We start from the raw sequence: 22,024 nt of genomic DNA, 5'->3' as shown, positions 1-22,024 counted from the left end.
AAAAGGTGGACAAACACATTCTACAATTAAGCACTTACTGTTTTTCAGGTATGCATTTAAATACTAAGGAACATTGGTTGTATAATAACTTGGAGTAAACGATCAATTTTGAATGTGCCAACGCTATGCTTTAAGAAATATTTTGTTTAAAATCGTGAAATACCATTTTACTACTGTCAATAAAAAAAAACAGTCCTACTTATTGTTACTTTAGGAAGTCCAAGATTAGTGCTAATCAGTGTTAGTGCACTGCATTAAATACATGTGGTGTTGGAGAGAAAGAAAAAGGAGACTCACCTTCAGTCTGCTATGCCTTTATTTAATAACAATGTGGCAAACGTAGAGAATATTGTTATTTAACATCCATGTAATGATGTCGCCAGAAATGCACCCAACACGTCGGACTATAAAAAGACATCCTGGAATAATCTCACCAGAACACTTGGCAGACACAAGCCAGAAAATGCACAAAAAATGAAGTCACGCTCAGTGAAACCTGGGGACCCTTGATGAACAAACCTGAAATCGTCAGATTTGTTTTTTTTAATGGTTTAGTAGTAAAAACCTGCACATACTGTATAAATACATCCATATTTCATAATGTAACTTGCACACAAAGTAACATTGGGGAAGTCGCAGCGATTCGGCTATACAAGGCTTGCCTTCGTAGTGGTAAGGAGTTAACAAGAACCTCCCCTTTATTACAACATACTGGAGTTTAACCCTTTCAGTCCTGAATTATTTATGTCGAACTGAAAAATAAACTCCTTTATTGAATATCCATGTGAACAGGACGCACTTGTTTTTTAGATATATTTATACACTACCTCAGACTGGGACCTAGGAGTCCCGTGAGGTTCCAACACGATTTATGACAGCACCAGCTAACATATGATGCTAAGATAAGGCAGGACCTTGAGGTCCCTCCAGGACGGAAAGGGTTCAAGTAAGAAGCTTCCAATTCCTTGGTGTGGGTCTGAGATGCACCATTACGAAGTAATTGGAGTGATGGATTCAGTGCTGGGGCAGAGGCTTGTTATTATCTACCACAGGTGTGCTGCATTGAACGCTTTCACAGCTCAGAATTATACTTGACTTAACATACATACATACAGAATTAAAAACAAATATAAAAAAATGTGCTCCAAGACCCGCTTAAAAACATGTGATACAGTGTGCATCAAAACTTATCCAGGTAAGGTTTAAAGTGTCTGTGTTTAAAATGGTATTTGAACCACGTATTTGCTCAGTGTTATTTTCATGCAACTGTGCCTAAAATTGTCCACACCCCACTGCTGAACCGTGTCTTCAGAACATCCACAGGACACCTGGGTAGACGATACACAAGCCACCTCCATGCCCATTCCATTATACAATGTTTATTCGCGTTTCTGTATTTAGAACTTCTTTAAATGTATAATTATTTAATCAAACTGGACAATGACAGACTCACATTACAGACATAATTATTCTAGGAAGAAAGGTTTGAGCACAAGTGCACGTTGACCCCTTTCTTTCTTTTTACCTGGCTTATTTATTTATGTATTTATTTCCAATGGCCTGCCCAGAAAGGCACTGCCACACACAGGGATGAAGCTACCGTGCAGCACGCGCGCACACACACACACAGAGGCCGAGATAGACTCAGCACCACGAGGCGGGCTATAGGTACACTTCATAGTAATCATCCAATTCTTCATGAAACAGATCCCACTCATCCTCAGAGTCGCTTAGCTCATCATCAGTGCCAGAGGCCAGCAGCATCAGCAGCATCTCCCCCAGTTCAAAGGTCACCACCTCCTCCTCCTCCTCGTCGTTATCGAACGAGTCGTTGCTTTCTCCCTCGAACAAATCCCACAGGGGCGTCCGTCTCGGAGTCTGCAAGAGGAGAGGCTGGTCACTGCTGTGATAAGACATCGTGAAGTGCGAGGCTACTGCCAATGCTACTGCTGAACTGAGAACATTTCTATTTCTTTCCATGTTGTCTTTAATACTTGGAAGGCTGGAGCTTCTCAAATCATCTACTTTTAACCAAACTGAAGCAAGTATTCAAAGATTCAACATATCAACACCACAGGAATACTTACGCACAGCAAGCATGGACGTTAACTTGCACTGGCCAAGTGTAATCACTCCCATGGTTAACGGGCTGCTACCTGACCATTTCATTTAAGCAATGCTCTGGAAGCAAAACACAGCCCTCTGCCATTTACTGGCTGCACTAATATTAAGGATGATAATTCCTTCTTTTTGTGTGGTTACCAAAATAAATGTTTTGAGCTGTGTTGTACACTAGCTGGTCTTTCTAAAAAGTAGACAGCAAGTAAAATTAGTCAGCAATATATTAAATGCATGCATTCAGGGGATCCACTAGACCTGTAGAACCTGTCAGAGTTGTGTGTGCAACTATTCAGGAATGACCAGGAGAAATCAGTAGAATTTAAACAACTTCAACTATTTGGAAACAACCCTGAGTATTTGATCAAACAAGAATGAAAGTAAGAAATGAGACAAAACCTTCAAGGGCTGCAAGAAAATGCTTTAAACTGGGGTTTGATGCCTATGTCTCCCCTCCCGCCTCTCGTACCCGGTGCCTCCCCGCGGATCCCTGCTGCCGTCTCCGAGACTGCGGCTCCTCCAGGCGCCCGTCAGGGAAAGCGTGTTTGTAGAAACAGTTCCCTCCGAAGGGGCAGGTCCCACGGCCCTCATCGAAATAGCGGCATGGCTTGCTGCTGCGAAGACAAGAAACATGGGTACTCAGCTTATTGGCAGCAGCGTAACCAAACGAGAGGCATCAACATTAAATATTTATATTACAGCCGCACAAACAGATTATTTTGGATAAATCAGTGTTGATCGGGCTAATTTACCATTCAGTAGTGGTGCAATCGGAACCTAATTTCTTATTCGATAATCAATGCATTGACGTATTATTTTTCAAAATAAAGAACAAACATGAATTTGTTTAAGAGAAAATCCAATAACTAAAAACAAAGTTGTGCATAATAATTAAACAAAAAGGCACAACTTACATTTAAATTAGAACAGGAGTATAAAAAAAGAAATACAAAGGACCTGAGTTAACAACTGAAAAGAATGTGCGTGTCCACATTAGCTGTCCCTTTAATATTGTAATAATAAAAAATACTGTATTCATAAGTACTCTGCTTCTTTTTATACAGTATTGGCATGTAACTCAAAGACAACATACTTTGAAACAAAAGGTTAAAAAAAAAAAGTAGATTTAATATTGGCATTCTTTTGAAACGATTACATAACAAAAAGTATATGCTGCGTTTTGTCACTAGTGCAAAAAATAGACCCATCAGTGAAGCAACTCACTCATTTTACACAGGGTATATATCCAACGCGAATGAAGAGGCCTAAAGTGCGTATCCTAGCAACGTGCTGAGATTGTTTATCTACTGTACTAGCACTAAAAAAAAGCGTACCTCTCACACACTCAATGCTTTTAATGTAAACCAGCAACAGGAGACTTCAAACAGGGTTCTAATTTGATGCATCGATTCACCAATATGTAATCGAAGCTCTGGAAATTTTAAGGACAGATGATCAATAATCGATGCATCAATTAATTGTTGCACACTACCATTCAGAGTTAACTCTTTAGGGTCCACCCAATGTTAAATATCCCGCCGGCAACCTGGCCCTTTAACTCATTTTACTCAGGCACTGTAGGAGACAGCGCTCTTTACACCACTGGAAAGAGAAGAGTCGTTGGTTTGAGGAAGGAAAAAAAAAAAAAAAAAAAAAAAAAAAAAAAAAAAAAAAAAAAAAAAAAAAAAAAAAAAAAAAACATTCCCTACATGTTAAAGTTTCATATACACGGTCAGATTTGAGCTGGCCATGCTAAAATAAACTTTATAAACAATTTAATTTTTTTTTCTAAAAAGCATCTCTCAGTGTTTTTTGCTATCTACATTAAAATGAAAATAGCTTGGATCCTAATTAAACAAGCGAAGAAGCAGCTGCTTGGGTTTGTGTGGATTGCTGTTCTCCACAGAGTCTAAGAAAAGCAGCAATCACAAATCCAACCAGCGGTTTCTTCACTTGTTTTACCTTGAATGGCAAATTAGCCCCTTCTGATTGTCAGCACCTGACTTCAGTGGAAAGCTCAATCGGAAAAATCTAAATTGTTTTGCGCAGCATAAATATACACGCTACACAACTGGAAAATGCAACAATCAAAAAAAGTAATGTTCACAGTACTCAAACATTGGAAGGCCATCCTTGTCAATTACTTCTTTACCGAACTGTATCAATAATCTGACATTACCTTGTGCAGGTAACAGACACGGCTCTGAATTCTTTTGGGTATACAATTTTAAGTCACCCTTTCAGCTCTGTTATTAACTTCTTGAATTCTTGATTAATGCATTTTTGTTTGGTTTTTTTGCAACTATGCATAGTAATGATATGTTTGCCTTTATTCATCATTAAGGAACAATTAGGTTGGTAGCTACAGTATGTAGTGATTTTGGTCTTGCATCACAATATGCCAGGCTCATTGACAGAAACTGCATTGCATCCAGAGCCAGGCTCATTGACAGAAACCGCATTGCATCTCAAGCCAGGCTCATTGACAGATACATGATTGCATCTAGAGCCAGGCTCATTGACAGATACCTCATTGCATCCTTGTACTTCTGGATCAGCTTCTGTTTCTCCTCTTTGTCCTCCACCCAGTACTCACTAGGGATGACGAAATTCGACGTGATGCGACACTCAGGACAGGACCTATCCGGAAAGTAGAAACAAAACAAGCACATCATTAACAATAATCCACCTGCCGTGACTGGAGAATCAAAACGGGGTTAGAAACACACACTAACCCTGCAGCATCCAGCCCTGGGGTTCAGAACTATCATTAATGAAGTTTATTATTATTAATATCGAGATGATCAGGAGCCAGGAGTTTGAGCAGAGTTAGAAACTCACACTAGCCTTGCTGCTGCACCCAGTCGTGGGGTGCAGAACTCCCCTTGTTTAGGTATATTACTGAAAAATCAGCAGGTGCCAGGAGTCCATGCTAAATCTGCTCTGAACTGATCACACTGGAATAAGTCTCATCTGCGCCTGTAGGTTGACTGTTAGGAGTTACTCATGCAGCTATAAGGGAAGGAACAATACCTTTAACAATCTCCTGCCTACTGTTTGCAACCTTATTGCACAATTATATATTTCTCAACATTACACAAGAAAATAGCTTAATGTTTTCTGAAACAGGAATTTATACTTTTAGGCTTCAGAATTACAATTCATTTTTAACACAAGCGTGATTGAAAATACTATTTGTTCATGAGATTGAATGTGTAGTACACACAAACCTTGGTGGAACAACCAGCGTTAAAGAGTCCTTACCAAGTTCATGACAATCTGATCAGCAGCTCTCAAGATACAGGACATGTGCGCAAGTGCAGACAAACTAAGTCATGGATGCTTTACATTCAAGGTAAAACTAATGGAAACCATAATATTAAACAGCATTGAACAGCTTTTAAATTTGTCAGTAGTGCAGATCTGCAGACTTAAATTCCATGATGATGTTTTCAACAAGCCTTTGTGAGCACACAAGCATTGGTTTTATTGTACTGCAGTCGTACACAGTGTGGAAGTTACTTTACACATCAGAGGAAGATTCGCTGTGTAAGCTGTGACTGGTCCAGCACTCATTCCCTTCTCAAGTTTTATATTCAGAACACATGAAAACGTATGAATGAGGAGGCCATTCAGTCCATCGGTGCTCGTCCGCTTCCCAGTAGCTGATTGCTGACAAAGTTTATCAAGTCAGGTTTCAAAAGGACCACATAATTCAGCACCAACAACATGGCTAGGTAACCCATTTCATATCCTGCCCACTTTGAGTGAAGAAGGTTCTCTTACCCTCCATCCTAACTAGCTCCACTTAATTTCCAACTGTGTCTTGGTTTCTGTGCTGTTCTGTTAAAGTACTGGTTAGGGCTAACTCTACCTTTTAAGATTTTAAAGACTTCAAATTAGACAAACTCAAGGCGTTTATTGCACACCCCCACACAAAGGATCACACTACAAAAAGTAGTCCACCCGACACACATAGAACAGCAAGTCATAAACTACATGCATTCACAGAATTCAGGCCTCAACACAATGAATCTTCATTCATTACCTGAATAGTCATGAAAAAGTAGGTCACCCTGTGTAATAAAGGTTTGCTGGCTAGCTATAATCATGGTGATCAAATCCAGCATTCAATTTTTTCCCCTTAATTTTAAGGTTTTACTCATACAATATACAAGTGAGTCTTTCTTTCTGGGGTGTTGAAGAAAAATTTGCACAAAAAAAAGATGTACAAATATGATGTACAATCAAGTAGCCTCCATCCATATGTACAAAACACTCCAGTACCTTGAAATGACTTGGCATCTCAGCCCACTGAATTGAATGGAATGGAAAGGCATAGGCTGGATGCGAGTGGCAATCCATACGGTTCAAAGACTAACGTCTCACCATTTAACTAAAGAGCATGCTGTGTAGTCGAGAGGGTCTTCTGCTGATGTCAGTGTCATTAACTGTTTAGCCATGATCCACTACAACCTGTAGAACTCAGGTAAACACCATAGCTGTGTGTATGAGGACAATACCGATTTCCTTTATGTAAAGCATTCCAGGGCGCTACACAGAACTGACCAAACTCACGAATAACAGGTCACACTATTTTTTAATCCTAAAATTTACACAGATCAGTTTTCTACTCATTCCGTATAGAGATTTAATTTCTGATCATAGCAAAATGGAAAGCACAGTGAAAGTATGGTAAAGCATATGTAAGCATTGTAAAGGCCATCAAGGTATGTTAAGGCATATTTAAAAAACAGAGCAAACCGAGGTAAACCATGATAAATACAGCATAACTATGGGAAAAACTGCGGTAAACTCCAGCCCCTCACTTGATGATCTTGCTCTCGAAGTGCTTGGCGCTCCTCCACTTGCGGATGCATTTGAGGCAGTAGCAGTGGCTGCAGTTGGACAGGATGCCGAAGCGCCGCTCACAGGGGTTGGCCTTCTCATACACCACCTCCATGCAGATTCCACACAGCATGTCCTTACTGCGCTGGATTGCAAACGACAGCTCCATGTCCTTCTCGTGAGCCTCGATGCATGCCTGCCAAGAGAACAGCAAGATCAACCAGCACCAGAGATACAGGGCAGAACAGTACAGTGCAGCACAGGGGGCATGCCCTGCCAAAACCATGGTGAAGCATGGTAAAGCATGGAGAAGCTGGTAAAGAACAGAGGAATATGGTAAAACTAGGGAAGCCTTTAAAGCACAGAGAGGAATGGTAAAGCATATTTAAAAACAAACCTTGGTAAACTAACCCTTTTATAGGGTTAGAAACTCACACTCGCCTGCTCGCTCGAGGCGAATTATATCTGATGAGGACTAGCTGATGTTTGTGTCTCAGTAGTCCTCTGGGCGAGTACTTAAAACAAATGTACACATATACTCTCATGTTTAGTCTTGCTTTAAAAACAATACAGTGAAGTCAAGTTTCTTACTTTTTTAAAAAACACACTTCCATACTACCAAAAACAATATTGGTGAGTGATAATCAGTTTGTTTGAAAACCAGGCTTTAAAATCACTGATAATAGGTGCACAGGCGGAGATTCCGCGAGTGCTCCGGGGCTCAAGCACCAATGGGGGAAAATAAGGTCCCGTACAGTGCAAATAAATCACCTGTTCTGTCAAATTATAGTGTAGATGCTTCACAAGCAGATCTGTTATTGCAGCGTTTAAAAATATAAAAGTCTCCCATCTTTCTTGAAAATATCTGCGTTTCCTCATTTTTCTTTTGTATTAGTATCTAATCCTAGTAGGCACAGTGTCCATTAGTTCTGGTAGATTCTACTGTACTTGCTGATGTGGTTCTCTCCCACTGCTGATTTAAAAAAAAAAAAAAAAAAAAAAAAGCCATCAAGCTAACAATTTCAACCTGAGGGCTACAATGAAACGTACTGTCTTTAAATTGGGACTTTAGTGAAGACTGCATTTGTACGCTTAAGTACACTATTGTAGAAAGTAATTCATAGACAGACAGCATTTTTGTAAATAGCAACACGTGTAAATGTTCAATAAAATAAACATTTTATTTGCATCATCGGTATCAATTTCAGGCAGAGCTTCATGGCTGGCAAGGTGACACACCTGAGAGAATTTTTTCCTCTGGTCATCCCGTCTGGTGCAGTCAGTGTCAGTTTCTCAGCACAGTACAGTAGTCGCTTAGTAACGAGGTGCAAACAAGTGACTGATCGATCTGTATGAGCGTTTACAAAGGTGCTTTGTTTATTTAAAAAAAAAAAAAAAAAAAAAAAAAAAAACTGAATCTATAAACGTGTTTATGTTTTAGCAAAATAAAATCCAAGCCTGTTTTTAGGGACCTCAACTGTTGCTGTTAATTCCAACTTAGGCACTTCACATAAAGACTAGCAAGTTTACGTCAGGACTAGCAAGTTTCAAAAAGTACTAGACCTTTGGACCAGTAGCACAATATTGTTAGTTTCTAACCCTGCCTATAAAAAAAAGTGTCTCTTAGTAAAAGCCTTGCAAAGTGTAATAAGGCATACTTAAAGCACAGAGCGACATGGTAAAGCATAGTAATAAACATGGCAAACTATTGTAAAGGCACAGTTTATCAAAGGGAAAAGCATGGTAAAACAGCAAAAATACCATGGCAAACTTTTGGAAGAGACTGCACTGCAGTATGAGACAAGGTCCTGTCTACTCTGTGGATCTTAACGATCTCATTGACAAAAGCAGGGTTATTGATGAAATCCCCAATTCAGATTAGTATTCACAAGCTTTGGATTGGATAAATTCAACCTACCCAAATCCCCATTCCTGTCCAGCTTTATAAGATCAAATGCACAGGTCATCCCAGGTAGGGATGAAACAATTTTTCAATAGTACGATATACTGTGATTACGAATACTTGTGATAATTGTATTGTTAACATTTTTTAATTATTCGATAATCGTAGAAAACAAGTCACATACTCACTAAACATGGCTGGAAGCAGAACAGACGCTTTTCTCTCTAAATATGGGTAAAATCATCGGTGTGTACTAGGGCTGCTCGATTAAATCAAACCTTTTTTTTGATCGATTTCCCTCTTCATTATTGAAGTAACTTAAAAAAAAAATAGGTGGTGAGTAAGTAGATTCAAGAAAATGCACAGAGTCCTTTTCTTCAGTCAGTTGCCAGGTTTATTGAAATATGCAGGGAGTCTGGTCCCAGGTACAGGACAAACAGAATACTCATCATTACAATGTTTGCATGACATTAAATACCCTTCTGTATAGATGGTCCACCTCCTCTTTCTCTGACACTTAACCAATTGCAAAGGTAATTTAATTTATTGTGTGTGTGTGTGTGTAGGCTAGTGTGACAACCTCTGAACTCAGTGCATTCTTCACACTCCTGGAGACAAAAGGTCCATACATCTGCCTTTTGTTATCTTCTTGCGACCCCCTTTGATCCTAGTGGCATTATCTATTTCGATCTCTCTGAAGTCTTTAGAGCCTGTGCTAATTGTAGTCCACAGCATTGTTATCTCGTTAGCTTGCAGTCAATGTTGGGCAAGAGCTTGTAGACGCAACGTCTCTATCAATGGTTAGCAGTACATGCAATTTGAACCAAACAGTCTGCTATCTGCAATATTAGTCTCTTTTCAGAAAAGAACACCAGTATAGCTCTGCCAGTCCACATGCGTAGCAAACTCCTAATCAATTCTCGATCCATGTTTTCCAACAATTATATACATGGATATAAATACTGGATAATCGATTCAATAATTACATTTTTGTAACGCCCATAGTTAACAACATTATTTAAGTCCTGCCTTGCTATTTACAGTACAGTATTTCTGCCACAGACAAGCAGTGGGTGTGCTCTTCATTTACTGCTCGTGTTAACTAGCATCAGATTTACTGGTCCCATCCTACCAGTGAATCAGTTTTGAAAATTCTTTGTTAGTATGCCCCTCTGTGTATTCACTGTGCAAAAAAAAAAAAAAGCACAACCTTGTATCCAGAACAGGACAACAGGCTTATATTCCTTACAGTCTGTAAATAAATTGTGCACACTGAAAACAAACAAAAAAAAAAACTGTATATAGTTTGCGTTGCTTTGGAGTTTCAAAATGAACTGTTATATAATGAATATTTAACAATATTCAATAATGTTAAAAATAAATAAACAAATGATCAGTGATGTTAAACAATTTTGGAGTAAGGATCAGCTAGCAGGTATGTAATTTGTGTAAGTAAATCAATTTATTATTATTATTATTATTAGCCAGGATTTCCATATTGTGTTTCACAGATGGTGAAGGTTAGGTGGTACAGTATTAACAAGATGCAATGCATGGTGCTGCAGCTGTGGCTGAATTAAAAAAAAAAAAAAAAAAAAAAAACATTTGTTGTAAACTCGTGTCTATTTTATATAGCTTACATTCCAAAGCACTGTAATCTGTTTGGAATAAATATTTTAGTAACACCCCTCTAGTATGTTAAACTTGCTAGGCTCGTTGCGACTGTTGTGTTTTGTTTTATGTTTTCTCTTGACGCTACCAAGGCGTAATTAACCCTTGCATTCAATTGTTGTGCACAAGCTTTTACTGAGCTGCAATGACATTAAATTAATAACGACATGGGGAGAGGAATGCACCGAAAATGTATGGTGCAGTAATCGATATTTACTAGAACGATTATATTTTGTGTGCTCAATTAATCGATTGCTATTTTGAGGCTTAACTGACAGCCCTAGTGTGTACTTTCACTACCAAAAAGATATATAGCGGGTAAATACAGTACCATAGGATGTACATCCAATCAATCCACAGAATGAGGCAAAAGCACAATAACGAAAGCAGGAACATGCCCTTCTGTACTTAGCAACCCCCCCCAGTGCGGCACGCTCCCTTCCACCCTCAATTATTAGTATATAATTTCAAGACGTCCATTAAAATGTACACGTTATAGGCTATCATGCCACCGGAAAAACAGGCTACCTCGGGTAAAGTTGATAACAGTATTGAAATGTATTTTCTTAAAATTATAAATGAAATAACGACAAAAAAAGGAATATGCATAAAGAACATCATGCCCTTACTGCTCTATTCCATACTTACATTGAATTGAGAATACTTAGCAGTATGTGTGTAAAGCAAGTACTTTAAATGTATTGAAAGAAATACAGATGCTTCATATTTTGTAATTATGTACTGTTTCTAAGTACATTTAAATAAAAATGTGTAAAATTAAAGCTGAAGGAGGAAAAAAGCTTGCAGTACCATTTTGACAGACTTAGATATAATTTTTTTGCAACTACTAATGATGGTAATACAAGGACAATTTCATTAAGATTATTTTTCTTCCACCTGTGGGCTTGTAGGTTTTTTCATTCTTGCAAGAATATGTAGCTTCCTTGTGTTGCAGACCATATCCCACTTAGTTATTTTTTCTTTCTATTCAGTTAAAAAAAGTAATTGAAAAACAGTTACTGTTGTGATAGTGTATTGTGAAAGAGTGGGATCCCAACTATTCGTATTGTGGAAATTTACTATCGTTTCATCCCTAATCCCAGGGATGGAAATAATACTCCCATTGCATAGAGAGCTTGTTACATATACACACTGCGGCTAATCGAGCTGGTATTAAAACCTAGAATGGGTGAAACTGCTATGCAACAAGAGTTATGTCCATCCCTGGACCCGGTCTCTTGTGGTTTGTGGAGGACCACAGTGAAGCTCCACTGTGCAGCTTGGCACTGGGCTGGGCTCACCTTGATGTGCTGGGATCGCTGTGTGGTGTCGGAGGGGTGGAGCACCTGCAACCCGCACATGTCACACACGTCGCCATGGAGATAGGCGCAGTTGAGACCGTAGCGACACTCTCCGAGCGCTGCGTACGGGCACAGCTGCTTCTTCAGCTCCTTGTCTGCCAGCTGCTGCTTGTCATACTCCTCCTCTATCAGCAGCCCTGGAGAAGACTCTGCACACATAGGAGCCCCTGCACACAGGGCCAGGACTCAGAGTCACCACCACCGCACAGTTACAGCAGCACTGGACAGCTACGGATAAAAGCTTTGTATCACCTATATTTTTAGGATTGAGACATCTCTTTTTTGGTTGTAGTTGAACTATATGAATACAATTGAGATATTTTATTTAACATCACGTAATCAAAAGAAACCACAAAATTATAAAAATTGCAAGTGTCTACTGGAGTACGTTATTTCAAAATGTCACATTTTTCAATCCTAAAATTACAGGTAATCCAAAACTTCTGACCATAACTGTAGAACAGTGTAAAAATAAATAAATAAAAATGTAGCATTAAAATGGCAAAAATGCAGATTGTCACAAAACACTACATTTCAATTTGTATGGATATCTATACATTACATACCTGTAATGGCCTTTTATACATCGTTTCTACTTTTGCCAAAATGTAAATGTCTCAATTTAGATTTATTTTTCAAGTTTAAAACTACAAAAAGCCATCTTTCAGTGTCTGTGCAGATACTGTATATTCCAGGACCCTCTCTAGAAGTACTGTAGCATAACTTACTGAATAGACCAGGATTACACACCCTGAAATACTCTCTGTACTGTCTGCAGCTGCTTTCATATTATTTCTTGCGCTGTACTGAAAAACACAGCACTGAGACAGGAGATGGTTTATTGGCTATAGAAAAATAAAATGTGCAATAAAATTAAAATGCCTATCCATATTGCTACTGGCTTCAAATGCATCTGCTAATATATCAAAATGCTTGACACGCGTGTTCATGGACACTCAGTCATGCAGCTGTCAATGTATTAACTTTCAATGACAACACATATACTATAGTCCTTTGAATTAAAGACGCAAATCAAAATTACCACCCTCAATTTGAGGAAAAAATAAATATGCATTTACAACAACCTCAATTACACTGTTGTATTGTACAAAACTGACACAGAACAGTGTTGTTGTACATTAGCCACTGAGCTTGTCTATTGTGCTTCATATAATATAGATACTGTATAATACTTGAGATGGCGTCTCTGTGGTAAACATATCACTTATGGCATCACGCATCCTGGCAACAGCAAGCACGACACAACACTCCATGGCATCAGGCAACATGTAACCCAGCAACCACAACAGCACTGCCTTCTCACTGCTCTTGATCTAGCCCTGCTCAATTGTATTCAGAGCTGGAGACAGTCTGGGCTTGGGAACAAGAACCTTGATGTCTCACTCTCCATCCTAATGACTGAGGAGGTTAACTTTTCTGAGCTGCACTGAATGTGGTACATTGCAATTGCCATCAACAGGAGGCAATCCCGGTCTGTGGTATAACAAAAACATATCTGAGAGTCCCAGACTGTCTGTCTGTAGCAGAGGGAAGGGTGCTGCAGACACAAGGAACAGTAAAGTACTTTGCATCCACACTGCTGCTTCTGATCCAGACTACTGGCTAGCACTGCGCAAGACAATCCTATTTCACCCAACTCACAGAAAAACTCAACACTTGAAAATACTGGCAGGGTTCCGCATAGGGAGGTACAGATCTCTTCTACTGTACGATCAAGTCAATGCCCATTCGAAGAAGAGCACCTCACTCTACTGTGCAAGTCCAGCAGAGACCAGCTGTGTGAATCAGTCTGGAGTATGCATATTCATTTAAAAACAGGTCCTGCTTTAAAAGGCATAATAATCCAGGCTTTAAAAATCAATTTTCTTACCTCTCACTACCTCGAGCAACATTACCAGTGGTCCTCCTTTAAAAGGAGTGCTAGCCAAGCCTGTAAAATCATTTAAAAATGTGTTCACCAAGATAGAAACTGTAGAGCTACAATCATCTTGTTCACGTCTCACTGGGAGACTGTACAATCACAAGCAACATCAAGCACTCATCATCCAATCAAAACTATCAATAAAACTACCATTGCAATGAGAAATTTGAAGCGAATGGAGAAAGGTGTCTGCCAAACCTTTAATACGATTACCTGAAGTGGAAGCAGGGCATTGGAATGAAACTGAAGCATGTGGTAAATTCTCCTGCTTTCAGGACTTTTTAGTCATGGCCTAAAAATCTACATTGAACTACTGTAGAGAATATCCAATGACAGCAATGATGTTTAAGTAGCTGCTTTACCATACTGTGTTGTATACAGGGCATGCAACACAGTATGGTACAGCACCAGAGGAGAGCAGTTCTGTGAAAAAAAACACAGAACAATGAAACTTGTCAGACGAGGGCACCAAGTGAGAGAACACAGGATTCTCAGACCATCATCACAGTACCTTGCGGGTCTTGAAGTGCAATAGACACAAAACACCTTTCCCCACACAGTTCAAAGAGGCATGCTGGCTTTATTACCTCCTTCTACACTTACACAGTCCTTCACAGGCACACTTTCCATGGCAGTTTTGCCAGAAATATTAAAAGCAGTTTCTCCCAGTAATTGTACAGTGCTTAATACATGAATCAGAAACCAGGAGAAGTAAATTAAGTAGTTACAAGACTGCACAGTGTACCGTAGTAAAATATCCCCATATTTCTGAAGACAGACAAGGAGTTTGCAGTGCCTTTCATGAAACAGCGCTTTTGCGTGGTGGAGTTGCCAGCATTTATTGGCTAAAGCCAGCGGTGAGCAAACCTTCCCAGACCCCCACGGCTGCAGCGAACTCACCTCGCCCGCAGTATGGCTGGCCCGGCACGAACTCCGCCGCATTGACCCAGTCAACAGAGCTTGAGGAGTGTGGACCCTCCTTCCTGCCCTGCCCACTGAGTTTGAGATCCGGAGAGCAGTCTGGGGCAAGGCTGCACTCCGCTGGCATCATCGGCTTGGGACCGCTCAGGACATCCTGCTTGGGTGGTTTGGTGTGGTCATACCTGTGCACCAAAGGAAACACACACACACACACACATCTGTAATGAGCAAGACATCCTGCTTCTGGTTTAAAACCCACTGTCTAACTTCTCACTAGAAATATTATTATGACACCCCCATTTAAAGTGCTAATCCAGGCTTTAAATTCAAGTTCTTCTCTTGAATGAGCGCTAGCAACATTACCACTGGCTCCCCTTTAAACAGAGTATTAAACCAGGACTCTAAACAAGTGTAACCTCTCACTAGCAACATTGTCTTTTAAAAGAGTGCTATTTAGTGTTTTAAAACCAACGTATTACCTCTTATGACAAGCAACATCATCACCAGTCCGCTTTTAAAAGGGGCATTCAAATTCTCTTACCTCATTAAAATTTGGGGAATTCAAACTTACGCAGGATCATTCAAAATTCAGGAGACTAAAGCCCCTTGTGCATCAAATAAAACTTTGCAAAGCTCACACATGGAAAATTGTTGCATCATAAAACAGGGAGGTGTATAAGCAGATGGGCTTGAATTATGCAAGAGAAAACAAAGGTGTTGGAAATGTGTCTAGCTGAATGCCCGCCAATTCAGCTCCATCATGAATTCACTGGTGCACAACTTTACTGTAACTAATAAGTATAACCATTAATCCAAACATATTAAAATATACCTGCAGTACAATGTGCCCTGGGTTACAACACTATCTCTAATATGCAAGACTAGCTGAAACCCAAGACAGGCAAAACAAATTCGGATTCCTGAAATTGTAGGTGCTGTTCTACAGCACAGTCAAGCGTGAGATCACCCTGAACCCAAGTACACGGAGAACGCCAAGACTGTACATGCCTAATGCAAAACAAACAAACAGAACACAACTGAACCTGGCAATATAAAACATGAACCGGCCTCAATATCTATGTCAAGCAGACAAAACATTTGGCTTGTGCCTCCATGTATTTTGCAGCCAGAACGTTTGTCTGCTTGACTAGTTTGCAGCATTACTGGTGTGTATTTCCGATCACAAAAACACTGCAAACAGAACCCTGCATGGAGAAACCAGCTGTCAAAAACAGGAGCCATATGATACAGCTGCTTCTGCCAATTACAGTGCAGTTTCCCAATCCCTTCCAAATCTACACTTACACCTTGAATAGGTAGCTTCACATTACAAGGTCACAGTTTTCTTCCCTTTTTGTTTTAATGATTCAGGTTGGAGGTTGTTATTATTATTGCAATTACTCAAACACAGCAATATGTTTTTTTCTTTTTTTGTTTGTTTTGGTTTTCGATATTGTCTGTGAGTGCTTTCACTCGAGTACAGAAGCTGCTCTTCAGCTGTAGTGGCCAGACACACTATAACGGGGTTAGAAACTAACAATATTGTGCTACTAGTCCAAAGGACTATTACCTTTTGAAACTTACTAGTCCTTATGTGAAGTGCCTAATAGTTGGGGTCCCTAAAAATAGGCTTAGATTTTATTTTGCAAAAAAAGTGTGTTTTAAAAAAGTAATTTCAGCTTTCAATCACTTAAAATATGCTGATGATAATGTAAACATCAAGCTACAAGCAGCGAGTCTGAAGAGTTAATGTTTATAGATAACTCAACTTTATTGTGAATATATTGTGTTATGTTTTAAGCAACATGCTACGATAATGTTCATTATGGTAATTGTTTGTTCATTGGTTTTAAAAAGTTTAGCAAAATGCAGCCTATTGTGTGACCTTGTTAGTACAACCGGCCCCTAATGACATTTTCAGTCAGGGTCTCCACATTTTGTAAAATGACTTTAAACTTACTTCAAAAGATGTAATGTGTTTCAGTAAATTCAAACGATAAACTTCACATCCCATGCAGAGGGAAAACACGAACGTAAAACGCGATTAAGTTGGGTTGGCATTGCAGGGTAGATGAAGGGAGGTTTCAGTTCTGTTTTCTAAGCATTATTTGTGAATGCTTATTCACCACTGCTACACCCAATCAGAAAATTGACTTCCTTGCATTTTTTTTTTTTTTTTTAAATGCATGACTGAACGAGAATGTGTACATTTGTTTTAAGTACTCATTCAGAGGACTTCTGGGCCACATACATTGACTAGTCCTCATCAGATTTAATTTGCCTAGGGCCTAACCCTGAAGTAACACAGGCTATGTAAGTGAAAGCCTAGAGACTAGGTTTCAGGTCACTGCATGGCACACCAGGGGGGACTTGGGGTTTGATACAGCAACGTGGTCTCCTGGAACCACGTTTCAAACCAGTGTTTCTGAAAGTGTATGTGTTCCCTCAGCTTTAGCTACAAACAGATCCACAAACAAAAAAAAATAAAATTACAACATACTTGCCACAAGAGATTGAGCCAATTAAATTAAATTTCAGAATCCACCCATCCAAATTAAACTCCAAAAGGTAAAATGTAATTTGCGTTAACGCAGTCATCCTCAGTCTCAAAAAGAGAAAAGAACGGCCAAAATAAACTCCCACCGGACCTCTGAGCATAATCTGCCAATTGTTGTGATTGTTCATCTGCTTTTATTTGAGGCCAATTTAAATCTGCTACCGAACAGTAACTTCAGTTGAATTAATGTGTTGCCACTGTATAAGTTAATTTTAACATAATCCTACTAATTGCAATTTTGATCAATTATGTGTTGGAACTGATTAAAAGGGACTGGGAGTTAGAATTGATTTTAAAAATAAATTGTAATTGAAAAACAGGAATTGACCTAAACCCTGACTGAGCCACTGGGATCTTTTAGTACCAGACGACTGGACAAAATTCTGGGACCAATATGCAGATAAGAACCGGATGAGCAATAATGGGTCAAACTTATTTTTCTCAAACTGTTTGTAATGGCTTTGTGAATGCACCCCCTAATACAGGACACAAGTCTATCCGCCCTGGAGCTGTGGAGAGCACCTCCTTACTGTACCTGCAGCAGTCCCCGTAAGCACAGCATCCTTTCTGGAAGTATTTGCAGATCATGGCTGGTTTGCTGGTGGTGAGGTCATGGGAATAGCGGCAGTTGTTCCCTTCTTTGCAAACCCCATGCATGTAATACCTTGAGAGAAATACAGGCAAGTGTGTTAGAAACACTAGCTGTGCGATCAATATCATGGAAAAGACAGCAAAATGCATGGCAAAAAGATTGTGCTCCACAATTTAAAAACAGGTTCCATGTTAAAAGGTGATTTTGTATTGCAATCCTTTGTTCTTTAAAACGTCTCGTTTTGTCAAACCTGTCATGACACCAAGTGGATTGCCCTGTCTGGCTGTAGAGACAGGGTTATAGAACCCCTGGCAGCGCCATTTAAAAATTCAGGGATAGAAACAAGACTCTCATTGCACAGTAGTTTACTTCACTCCTGGTTTTACTGTGAGTTTAATATGACTCACTTGAGCTTGTTACTGTACCTATACACCATGGCTAATCAAGCTCATATTAAAACATGCAACAGGTGAGTCTTATTTCCTTCCCTGAAACTAACAGGTGGTTACAGTGTAGAACTACAATCTACTAGCCCTGCCAAACACCTGCTAATAGAAATGAATTCTCTGGATAGACTGAAATACTGTGCCACACACCTACTCCAGAGCCCATTATCTAAGACTCACACACTTGAATTCAATCCAAGTTTATGGCACTGCCATAGATATTTTACAATGGACATGGCAGCGCTATAATTGATTGAATCCAGGCCCAAAGGTTAAAAGTAGAGATGCAACATGAATTGATTATTGATATTTTATTGTGTGAGCCTCCAAACTAAACGGATCGATTATTGTCGATTGGTACCAGTCTGGTATTTGATTGGCAAATTGGTTTGCGATTACACCTCTAGTAAATAGACGGTGTGAAGGACTCTCTTGATAGTTCCCTTTAACTTGCGTATTAAACAGAAATATCGAGTAAGAATGTCAGTGTGTATTATAGAAAGAGAATTGCTGTGCAATTTAGAGCATTCAGTTCCTTCATTCCTCTTCCTGAGAAGAGGACTGCCAGTGACATGTACATAATAATGGAGTAGATGAGGGGAACTGGGTGAAAGAATCTTCTCATGTGGGGTGATAAACAAGTTAGCAGATTTCAATAATAATGCTCACCGCTAATAGAAATGTTAATGCATGCTAATAGAAATGTTAATGCATGAACTGAAACAGGCCAGGTAGATCCGAGATGTACTTATCTAACTGAATGATTTGGGGTTAGCAGGATTGCTGTAATGTCTGGAAGGACAACCAATAAGTTTCCACACACTCTCTGCATAAAGTGTGCGTTTGATAGATTAAAAAATAGAAAATAAATCAAGTATTAGTTTTTGCACATTTGCTATCATGCATCAATTACAAAAAATGTATTACACATTTTAAACTTTCCAGGAATGGAAATAAGGCTCCCATTGCATAGCGGTTTCACCCATTCCAGGTTTTAATAGAAGCTGGATTAGCCACAGTGTGGAGGAAACAACAACAACAATAATAATAATAATAATAATAATAATAATAATAATAATAATAATAATTTATATAGCATCTTTCATAGTGGACCACCATCACAAAGCGCTTTACAGAGGTAGGCTGTGAACTGTGCATTATATGCAGAGTCACTTACAACAGGACACTGATTTAACATCTCATCCACAGGATAAAGCACAAGGAGGTTAAGTGACTTGCTCAGGGTCACACAGTGAGTCAGTCAGTTGAACTGGTGACCTTCTGGTTACAAGCCCTGGGCTTTAACCACTGGACCACACTGTCTCCAACAAGCTTGGTGTGTCTTATTAAACTCGGTGAAATCAGGTACGGATCAAACTGCTATGAAATGGGAGTCTTGTTTCCATCCCTGCTTTTTTTTTTTTTTTTTTTTTTAATGGTTCCTCTCATCATAATCAAGTGAGATTTGAGTGTGGGCTCATTTGATTGTTATTATCCCACCATTTATTATAGGAACCCCCCTTAAAACACTCAGTATGCCTCGCCAAATATCTTATTGTTATTACCAAAATAGCATTTATAAACTGGATAATGTATTTACTTTCAATTAAGTGTTATCAATTTTAACTCACACATCAATATCTTAAAGGATTTTAAAAATGATCATTCTGCTAAATACTGCTTGATACAGAACTACTGTACTGGACACTGTTCTTGATTTTAACTAAAACAAGATAATGAATGACTCAGTTTTTGCACATTACAAATGATCAATGTGTAGCCTGTATGTTACATAAGTTTTGTTTTTTTTTGTTTCAATTAAGTATCTGACTTTTTTCCCCCCAAAGCAAAGCGTGAAAAGAATGTCATGGTAACACTTGGTACATTACAGCAGATTCTTGTCATTTTACAGAATCTGACTATTAAGTAGCTTAGTGAAGTAGGGCACTGGAAAGCCCAGTGGATTATTTATCATGCAAACAGGCATGGTCTGCTTCTGTATTTGCTTACAATGAACTGCATTATAAAATCAGGAATCGTTTTTCAAATCCCTCTACTCGGCTCTTGATAGCTTCCTTGTAGTTTCTATTCTGCGAATCATGCACTTTGTCCAGAATCTAAACCCAGCGCATGCACATACTACAGTACAGAGTGTCTTCAGAAATCACATAGAACCTGAAGGGTTAAACCGTATTTGTATAAAATTGAGTTGATCTGATTCCAGCCAAATGGAAACCGAATTGTCTAGAGCAGGCTGGGAGTGACTGATAACAAGTTTGGTGCAAGTCTGATAACTCTGTTATGCTTATCATGTAATGCGAGACAGGTGCACTTAACACAGACAGGAAAGGTCCCCGTTTTAAACAGGGATAACAGTGCAATGTATGGGGCCTGGAGACAACTGGCAGTGAACACCCCTCTCAAACAAAACTTTGTTCACACAGTATAGACATTGTAAGAGACACTGGTGAACAAGTAGACATGATGTATCCACTACCTTTCACAAAAACACAATCTATGACAAAAGAACACTAGTTTTAAAAAGGTATTACAAGGTATGGGGTTATTGTGAAAATAAGTATTTTATAAGGAAGGTCAGCTTTGAGAGGCTCAATCAAATGTTTCTGTTTTATAATACCCGTGAGTGTATTTTGCTACTTGTTTTGACACCGATTCATTTTAGCCAGCAATGTGTTTTCTTGAATCACACATAACATATTTCTTTGTATACGTTCTTTGTTTATATTTAGGACAGTAATTAACAGGGATTTCAGAGCAATCGATAAAGCAATAATTAATGTACTTTTCTTTGTTCCAATAACATTGATCAGTTGGGTTGAGGCTGACAAAGTAATCAATTAAAATAAAGGACAACAAGCGTTATATATATATATATATATATATATATATATATATATATATATATATATATATATATATATACATACATACATACACACACACACACACACACACACCACTACAGCCAACAATAATACTCCATGCACATATGACTGTTGCAATTGTGTGTGTGTGCAGTGGCAGTATCGTGCAACAAACGATTTCCAATGAACAAAGACATGCAAAGCGGTCTAAAAACGGTATGTTTGTTCTGGTCATTACATTTTGTACCGCACACTCTCTCGACCGGAGTGCCGAGTCCAGGTAGTATGTATTTATCAAAACGTCTGATACAATAATATACAGTTCTAGCTACAGTCACCGTTTCAGTCGCTTTGGATAAAAACGTCTGCTAATTAACTAAACAATAACAACAGTAATGAAACAATAATCTGCATTAACAGCATTATAAAAGAAACAATGCTTAACACGAATTACTCAAACAGGCTCTCTCAACGCGCTTCACTCGCCTGTATGTGTATCGCTACAGCCTAGCTGTACCTAGTTGTAACACAACAAACACACAAGCCCAGTTATTCAAACAATAACATTATCAAACACACTAGACGCGTATATTTTGTCTCCCTTTCGCGTTTTTTGAAAAGCAAAATCAAACGCTCCATTGCACTCTTGTTATTTCGTGTTGTTTTACCTGCAGGTGACGTGTTTAGTCCAGCCTCCTCCGGAGACTGTAGATGCAGTTGCTGCTGCCTCCGCCATTACTGTTTATCTTGAAGCTGAAGCTCCGGGCCGGGGCCGGAGCC

At 39.0% G+C, this 22,024-nt stretch overlaps 1 protein-coding gene across 2 annotated transcripts; it reads right to left on the bottom strand.

Moving 5' to 3' along the window:
* Window positions 1-298: 298 nt before the first annotated feature.
* mkrn1 (makorin, ring finger protein, 1) lies at window positions 299-22,024 on the bottom strand. Of its 2 annotated transcripts, XM_041255314.1 has the most exons (9): window positions 21,913-22,024; window positions 17,857-17,985; window positions 14,744-14,946; window positions 13,793-13,852; window positions 11,842-12,068; window positions 6,948-7,162; window positions 4,648-4,758; window positions 2,588-2,732; window positions 299-1,878 (listed from the first exon to the last, which is right to left on the bottom strand). In XM_041255314.1, exons 1-9 carry the CDS (start codon window positions 21,978-21,980, stop codon window positions 1,663-1,665), a joined length of 1,374 nt encoding a protein of 457 aa, XP_041111248.1. In that variant the 5' UTR covers window positions 21,981-22,024; the 3' UTR covers window positions 299-1,662. The 2 variants fall into 2 exon arrangements, with proteins under 2 accessions (XP_041111248.1, XP_041111249.1); XM_041255315.1 differs by lacking the exon at window positions 13,793-13,852 and having other exon boundaries at window positions 21,913-22,021.

This window comes from Polyodon spathula, chromosome 7 (genome assembly GCF_017654505.1).
Source record: "Polyodon spathula isolate WHYD16114869_AA chromosome 7, ASM1765450v1, whole genome shotgun sequence".
NCBI lineage: Eukaryota > Metazoa > Chordata > Actinopteri > Acipenseriformes > Polyodontidae > Polyodon > Polyodon spathula.
This window is presented reverse-complemented; position numbering and strand designations above follow the sequence as displayed.